The 8,423-nt window shown below is 56.8% G+C and overlaps 1 protein-coding gene across 1 annotated transcript in view; it reads left to right on the top strand.

The window, feature by feature from the left end:
• The window catches only part of LOC120369051 (maestro heat-like repeat family member 5), a 23,777-nt gene extending 15,641 nt beyond the window's left edge, over positions 1–8,136 (top strand). The window contains exon 9 of the mRNA XM_039481941.1: positions 8,036–8,136. Within this exon, the coding sequence (XP_039337875.1) occupies positions 8,036–8,136 (101 nt within the window). The remainder of the gene's footprint in view (positions 1–8,035) is intronic.
• Positions 8,137–8,423: the final 287 nt, after the last annotated feature.

Genomic DNA, 8,423 nt, shown 5'->3' with positions numbered 1-8,423 from the left:
GGAATATGTTTGTCTCTGCCCTTTGCTCTGTAAAAGTTCATATTTTTACCTATCCCGTCCAGCTCCTAATACAGCGCATCTGTGTTTCTGAGGTTAAGAATATTGGCTGTATACTTGCTTGATTTCAGTAAGCTTTGGCCAGGCATTTGGTGGCTTCTTTGGGAAAATTCGCAAGGCTAAGTACCCGATCCAGGAAGCGTGGGGAACAATGCCTCTTGGAATGCTCCAGTCCACATGAAGAAGTCTTCCAGGAGACATACCGCGATATCACGATGGACAATAGAAAGCCCCCCTACCTGTCAAAGACATGAGTCATGCATGGACATGTGACTTGCCCAGGTGACTCAGGACTCCATCTTGGGCTGGACTTTCCATAGGGAGTGAGGAGGGGATCTCACTGCCCACAAGAGAAAGTCTATTTAAACCCCTGGGAGACCCTCCATTTGTCTTCCAGCTGGCTAAGAGAGCCTCCCCACCCCAGGTGATATTTAGGCGGGAGAAACTGCAACAAAGGGGTGTGAGTGATTATGGATATTACCATGAGCTAAAGGAGATTAGTCTGTAAAAGGAATTTGCCTTCCGGAACTGGTGAGGATCTTATCAGTATTCAGTGTTTGATTAGACATAGATTTGCGCATTTTATTTTATTTGCTTAGTGACTTACTTTGTTCTTGTCTGTACTTCATTGGAACCACTTAAACCTACTTTCTGTGTTTAATAAAATCACTTTTTATATTAATTAACTCAGTATGTATTAATACACTGGGGAGCAAAGAACTGCGCATCTCTCTCTATCAGTGTTATAGAGGGTGAACAATTTATAGGTTTACCCTGCATAAGCTTTATACAAGGTAAAACAGATTTATTTGGGTTTAGATGCCATTGGGAGTTGGGCATCTGAGTGCTAAAGACAAACACACTTCTGTGAGCTGTTTTCAGGTAAACCTGCAGCTTTGGGGCAAGTAATTCAGACCCTGGGTCTTTGTTGGAGCAGGCAGGAGTGTCTGGCTTAGCAAGACAGGGTGCTGGAGTCCTGAGCTGGCAGGAAAGCAGGAGCAGAGGTAGTCTTGGCACATCAGGTGGCAGCTCCCGGGGTTTCTGTGATCAACCCGTCACAGGTCCCTCCCATGACCCGGTGAGGAAGGACAGGCTCTTAAACCCTGCGAGGCCAGAACCAGTCTGGGCTGGGGCATCCCATGGCTGAGAGTCACACTGGCTGGCTTGTGACTCGCCTACCCGTGTGACATGCCCCTGCTGGCTGGCACAGCCTCATCCCCTCACTGTCAGGCTTGGCTCTGGCAGGCGGGTGCTCACGTGCTGCTGAGAAGCGCTGAGGCCAGCCATTTCAGCTCTGCCACGGCAGCAGAAAGTGGGTGGACCATATACACACCGGCTTTTGCCCTCCTGACTCCAGGTAGGAGAATCTTCTATTGCCCACCTCTGCTTTTCCATTGCATCGCCAGCCACACGAGCCTTCTGCGGGCTCCTGGCTGCCAAGTGCCCTGGTGCTGGCTGTCTAGCCCGGTGCCAGTGAGAAGTGGGCAGCGGCATGTGCACAGGAGGAGTCTGGGCGGCTAAACAGAAGGGTCGCACCAGTCAAGCCCAGAGGATGGAGACAAGGAGGAGGGTTTAGCGGGGCTGGTGGCAGGGCACGGGAAGGCGGCACAGGCTGGTAGATGAGGCATTGGGCTGGGACTCTGCTGTAAGTCTTCTGAGTGAGATCAGGTGAGTCCCTGACACTCTGGGCCTGAGCAAAGTAGGAGAGCAAGTCCCTGCTCCATGGGGGGTTGAGATGCTAAATACAACAACACCCGCATGCTCAGCTGCTGCTGTGATGGGGCCAGGTAAGTGTCCAGATAGGAGGTAGCTGGTGGCCAACATGGGCCATGTGGGGGTGATGAAGGCAAATGGGAAGAAGCATAAGAGGTGTGTGTCATGGAGTCCTGGGCAATACTCTGGAGCTGCTCCTATGAAGCCAGTCAGGACTCTGGTGAAGTCTCCTCTCTGTGAGCAGGCTCGTCGGGGCCAGACGCTCACAGGGCTTCCAGCTTCCGGGGTCTGACCTTGGAGCATTCAGCATCCTCTGCCCCTCCTGGCGCTTCCCACAGGGAGTCTGCCCAGGCAGGGTCCTAGAGAAGCCAGAGGGTCCTGCACCCCACTTCGCAGTCAGGCGTGACTCTTAGCCAGCCAGGAAAATGAGGTTTATTAGATGACAGGAACACGGTCTAAAACAGAGCTTGTAGGTCCAGAGAACAGGACCCCTCAGCCGGGTCCATTTTGGGGGCAGTGAGCCAGACACGTCTGCACTTCCTCCTCATCCCCAGCCAGCTCCAAAGTGAAACTCTCAGCCCCTGCTCTCTGGCCTTTGTCTCTTTCCCAAGCCAGGAAGTCACCTGATGCCTTTGTTCTCCAACACCTTTAGCTATCCTCTTGCAGGAGGAAGGGCCCGGCCATTAGCTGCCCGGAAACAGTGTCAGCCATTTATGCACACTGGCCTTTATCCCACCACCTAGAGACTTAAGAAATGCATAGAGGAAACTGAGGCACCCCTACAGTATTCAGAGGCAACATTAAGAACAGTCCCACTTTGTCACAGTGAGGAGTTGGGGAGTCTGTGGGAAGCCCACTCTCTTGTGAAATCAACCACCCCAGACAGTGTGGGTCCTTCGCAGGCCTGAGGTGCTGATCTGGGCTTTGCGCTACCCAGGGCTCTAATCCTGGCTCATTCCCAGGAAGCTGGGAATGTGAGTGCTGGAGCTGCCAGCTCTGGGCATCTCCTTCCCAGCACGAGATTGCCTTGTGGCGGGGTAAGCCCACCCCAGGAGCTGGCATTTGTTGGCCTCTTCCACAGAGCACTGGAGTCTCAGCCGCTCCAGATCGGGAGGGGCCAGCTGTGGTGGAGCCAGATCCGGGTTTGGATCTGAATCCGCCGGTGCTGCGGAGCGTTCAGATGTGGGAGCTAGCTCCTGCCCACGCCATAGCACAACGTGCCACTTCAGCCAGCCACCTGCCAGGCTCTGGCAGCGCCCAGTGTGGAACTGCAGCTGGGCCCTCCAGAGCCGAGCTGCTGCTCCTCTCTGCTGGCCAGCCAGCCGCAGCTCCTCAGCACCTGCCCGCTCAGCCCCACCTCAGTCGCCTGCCTCCCAATCTCCTCCTGGCGCTGAACCTCGCCCGGCACCTGGCATGTCAGTACCCAGCGGGGCCGGGAGCCAAGCGCCCTGGGAGCCATCTGTAAGGGCTGAGTCCCTCCTGTGCTGGGCTCCAGCCAATCCACAAGCCAGGACCTGGCCTTGTGACTCCCAGAGCCGCTATATCAGTCTCACAGCAGCAGCTCAGTCTGCTCAACATCACTCCAGGGCCAGGAACTTGCGCCTGCCTGACCAAGGCAGAGTCTGAGCCTGCTCCAGCCTTGTTCCTAGTCCTACTCCAGTCCTGGTCTCCTCCAGTCCCCATTCAGGAGGCAGCGTGGGGAATCGGGCTGTGTCTGTACAATGTCTAGCACCACGGGGCCTGATCCCGGACTGAGCCCTCTGGGCACTACAGAAATACAAAGGAGAACAGCAGGGCTGGAGGATTTACAGGCTCCTTGTGAGGAGGGCTGGTTGGGTTGAGCCCGCAGTGAGTCCACAGTAACACAGAGCTGTGCTAGTGATGGAAGATCTATTTCATCTTCCCTACCTAGCACAGTTCATAACAACACTGACCAGCTGCAAGGATCATGGTGGGCCCTGGTATGGCTGTAGCAGCAGATTCAATGTTCGGGAAAAGCAAGATCTGTGCAATAGGCAGCGTTGTTCCATCTGGGCACCAGCCAGCTCCTGTGCCCCAGAGAGCTCCCACAGCTCACACTGAACCAGGGACAAAGCGGGCAGGAGGTTGGAAGAGACCCAGGAGACCCATGGTCATTTCCCAGCTCTGACACAGATATTCTGCGTGGCCTCGGGCAAGTCCCTTATTCCCTCTGTGCCACAGTTCCCTGTCTGTTCAGTGGGGGGTAGCAGCCAGGCCCTGCCCTGCAGGTGGTTAGATTAAATGCAATCGAGGTTGGGCAGTGCTCTGATGCCATGGGGATGAGGGCCAGGATGGTGCCTAAGACAGACCAAAAGCAAGGGGGAGCTACAGAGCCGGTGGTGAGAGGGTTTTGGCCTTTGACAATCTGCTCTGGGTGCCTGGGCTGTCAGACCCCAGCCAGCCACTGGCATTGCCAGACTTCCCTGAGCTATGGTGCTGCTGCTTTCCCTGCTTCTAGGAGTCACTGCCTTCCCTGGGCTGAGACCCCGCAGCAATCATCTCCTGGGGCTGCTGTGGCACTGAGTGGCTAGCAAGGCCTGAGACTCAGTTGGGCGGGGGCTGCTCTTAAAGCATGGGCTGGGAGCTGGAGGAGGAGAGTTCGGGAACCCCGTTCTGTACTGTCATGAGGAGGAGGAGCCGGGATGGAAGTGATTCTCCCACTCAGGGATCCATCCGGCAACCTCCTGGCTTCAGCTGCATGGGCGCAGGGAGGGCTCTGGCTTGGGGTCTGCAGGGCTGGGACTAGACAAGTCCAGCAGTCCCTTCCAGCCGAACGTCTGTGACTGTGGGAGTGGAAGGTCCCTCCCATGACCCTGGTGGGAAGGACAGGCTCTTAAACCCTGCGAGGCCAGAACTAGTCTGGGCTGGGGCATCCCATGGCTGGGAGTCACACACTGGCTGGCTTGTGACTCACCTGCCCATTGTGACATGCCCCTGCTGGCTGGCACAGCCTCATCCCCTCACTGCCAGGCTTGGCTCTGGCAGGCGAGTGCTTTCACGTGCTGCTGAGGCGCTGAGCCAGCCGTTTCAGCTCTGCCACCGGCAGCAGAAAGTGGGTGGACCATATACACACCGGCTTTGCCTCCTGACTCAGGTAGGAGAATCTTCTATTAGCCACCTCTGCTCAGCCACTGCCATGATGGGGCCAGGTAAGTGTCCAGACAGGAGGCAGCTGGTGGCCAACTTGGTCCATGTGGCAGTGATGAAAGGCAAATGGGAAGAAGCATGAGAGGTGAGGAGCTGGAGAGTCTGTGGGAAGCTCCTTTCTGGTGAAATCAACCACCCCAGATGGTGCAGGTCCCTTGCAGGCCTGGGGTGCTGATCCGGGCTTTGCGTGCTATCCGATGCTCTGATCTGGCTCATTCCCAGGCAGCTGGGAGGCGTGAGTGGTGGAGCTGCGGCTCTAGGCATCTCCTTCCCAGCACGAGATTGTCTCTGGGAAGCCCACCCCAGGATTTGGCGTTTGTTGGTCTCTTCCACAGGCGCTGGAGTCTCAGCCGCTCCAGATCAGGGGAGGGCCCTCTGTGAATTTGGAGCCTGATCTAGGTTTGGATCTGAATCCGCCAGTGTTGCGGAGGCGTTCAGATGTGGGAGCTAGTTCCGCCCGCGCCACATCACAATGTGCCACTCCTGCCTCCCCAATCTCCTCCCTGGCTCTGCACCTCGCCCCCTGCACCTGGAATGTCATTAGCGAGCTAGGCCTGACCACCTCCATCACCTTTGCTGACCCCATCACTTCCATAGGAATGGCACTGAGGATGCCAGAGAACTGGCATTCTCAGGTTGCCAGAGCCATTGTTCTATTTACCAAGACAGTCCGATGCCAGGACAGTGCCCCTGAGCTCTGGACAGGGCTAGGGCTGCATTAGGACACCTGCCGTGCAGCTGCTGTAGAGTCAGCAGGAGACATTGAGTGAGAATGGGGCCCCCAGAGCAGGGGCCATTCAGGACACCCATCATGGGAATCAGGCCTGGGATGCTCTCCAGCGGCTGCTGCCACACAGGCCTTGGAGAGATGATCTGTGAAACCCCCAGAAAGCGCGGCCCCTGGCACACAGCTTTGTCGCACTGGGACCCCATACACATAAGCCGCCCTCCAGCAGGGCCTTGGGCCAGCCCCACCCTCTCCCACTGCCCCACTCTGGGAGGCCAGGAACAGTTCACAACTTTGCAATGACCAGCTGCAGGGATCCTGGCGGGCCTGGTATGGTTTTAGCAGCATTTTCAATGTTCGGGAAAAGTGAGATCTGTGCAATAGGCAACGTTGTTCCATCTGGGCACAAGCCAGCTCCTGTGCCCCAGAGGCTCTCACAGCTCACACTGAACCAGGGACAAAGGGGCAGGAGGTTGGAAGAGAAGGTGCCAGCCTGGGACCCAGGAGACCCATGGCCATTTCCCAGCTCTGCCAGAGATAGTCTGCGTGGCCTTAGGCAAGTCCTTATTCCTCTGTGCCACAGTTCCCTGTCTGTTCAGTGGGGGTAGCAGCCAGGCCCTGCCCTGCAGGGGGTGGTCAGGATAAAAGCAATTGAGGTTGGGCACGTTGGAAGAGAAGGTACCAGCCTCTCTGCTGCTCTCCCACCTTCTGCTCCTGCCCTTTCACGGGGTGTGAGCAACTCCTGCTGCTCACGAGCCCGCCCCAGCTGCCCCACCCCTGGCCTCGCCCACCTGGGAACTGCCATGGCCCCAATATTCCTGGGGAAGGGATTGGGTAATTTCCCTGGGCAGGAAGAATCCTGAGTGGCTGGATCCAGCCTGTCTGCTGTGCAGCTTGTGAACCAGCAGAAGGAGAGGTGGGAGTGACCCAGGGAGGCCGTTTGGCCTGCGGGATGGGGTGCTGGCTGGGCATAAGGAGACCTGGGTTCTAATCCTGCCTGTCCTGCTGACTGGCTGGGTGACTTTGAGCACATCCCTTCACTTGTTTCTCTGCTGGCTGCCTTGGCTGGTTAGAGTCTGAGCCCTACAGCCCAGCGATTGTCTGCAGCACCTGGTGCAGCAGGGCCCTGATCTCAGCTGGCATCTGTAGGCGCTGGTGGAACAGAAATAATTGGGCTGGCCCTGATGCTGAACGGGGCAGTCACCTCTCGTCACTCACAAGCAATGCCTTGTCCTGGCTTCTTGCAGGATGGCTGAAGAAGCCCCCAAGGACCCTCAAAGCCCATCGGTGCCTGGGAGGAGGCGAAACCTCCCAATGGAAGAGTTGGCAAGAGCCCACAGCAGAAGCAGGAGCTGTGTGTGCCTCAGCCCTTCCATGCCGGTGAGTGGGTACCTCCTGCGTGGGCGGAGGGCTGCAGAAATGGCCGGGGCCATGGCCTGCATTGCGGTGGGGCTTGGCCCCTCTGGGGTTGGGTGGCAGGACTAGGGTGTCACTGGGGAGAAGACTCCATAGACCTTGTATTGCTCTGAGCTGCCATGAGATGGAGAGACAGGAAAACCCGGCAGGGGAATGGCCCCTCCTGCTGGCAGCAGCTGCAGCCTCTAGAGCTGATTGGGGCATTAGAAAGCGGCAGCGAAGCATGGGGTGGAGACTGGCTGAATCGCCCATCCTTATCTGTCACGCTGCAGGGTTGGAAGATATTTTCCACCCGTCGAAGGGGCTGCTTGGTGCAGGGTGGGTTGTTAAAGCCTAGGATTGCAGGGCACCGGCCAGAGCATAAGATGCCCCCTGGTGTTGCAGCCCCATCTGCTGGCTCCTTTGTTGCATGTCCCAGCACAGGGCATTTGGGGGGGAGTGTTGATGATGGGAGCCCAGTGCCTGCCCAGGTTACACCCGATGGCTCTGGCTGGCTGTTGGTGGCAGGAGAGGCAGTCAGAACAAGCAGAGCAGGCAGGCTCTGGGTCCCCATCTCTCACACAGACTGGGCAACTGTTCCCTCTCCTACACGAGGACCAGACCAATTCACTGCCAGTCCCTCTGCCCCTCCAGCAATGGCCTGGAGAGTTGGGACACCACTCATGGCCTGACATCATCCCTCCTTCCAGATGTGACGCTCTCCAAATCCCCAGACTGAGCCTGCATGCTGGGCGGGGAAGTGGGGTGGCTGTTGGGAACCAGGGCTCTGACTGGATCTTTGCTGGGCTGGGCAGCAAAGAGGTGAGAATCCAGGAATCGCTGTGCCAGACCCTGCTGTGCATCGGGCTGCTCCTGCTGGGGCGGAAGTGAGGGTAAGGGTTTTCTCTAAGATCTCTGTCACCCAGCCTGCAGCTTGGTAGACCCAGGTATTACCACCACTCTGTCTTTGATCAGATTCACCAGCCTACTGCGCCTGCTTGATGAGGCTAGACTCGGAGGAGAAAGAGGCTCTGGATTACATGAAGCCTTTCTCACGAGCAATGAACAGGTACTAAGAGCCCTCCTCTGACCTGTCAGCTAGTGCCCTGTCCACATGCACCATCCGCCCTTCTCCGGAGGCGCATGGATTCTAAGGCCAGATGGGACCACTGTGACCTCCTGTATAACACAGGCCAGAGACCAGCCCCGAATAATTCCTGTTTAAACTAAAGCATCTTAAAAATCTCCTGTCTTGAGTTACAAAGGTCACCCACCATGCCACTTGCTCAGTTGTTCCAATGGTCTATTACTTTCTCAGTTAAAAGCGTACATTTCCAGTTTGAATTTGTCTACTTTCAATTTC

This window comes from Mauremys reevesii, linkage group 7 (genome assembly GCF_016161935.1).
Source record: "Mauremys reevesii isolate NIE-2019 linkage group 7, ASM1616193v1, whole genome shotgun sequence".
Taxonomy (NCBI): Eukaryota; Metazoa; Chordata; order Testudines; family Geoemydidae; genus Mauremys; species Mauremys reevesii.
This window is presented reverse-complemented; position numbering and strand designations above follow the sequence as displayed.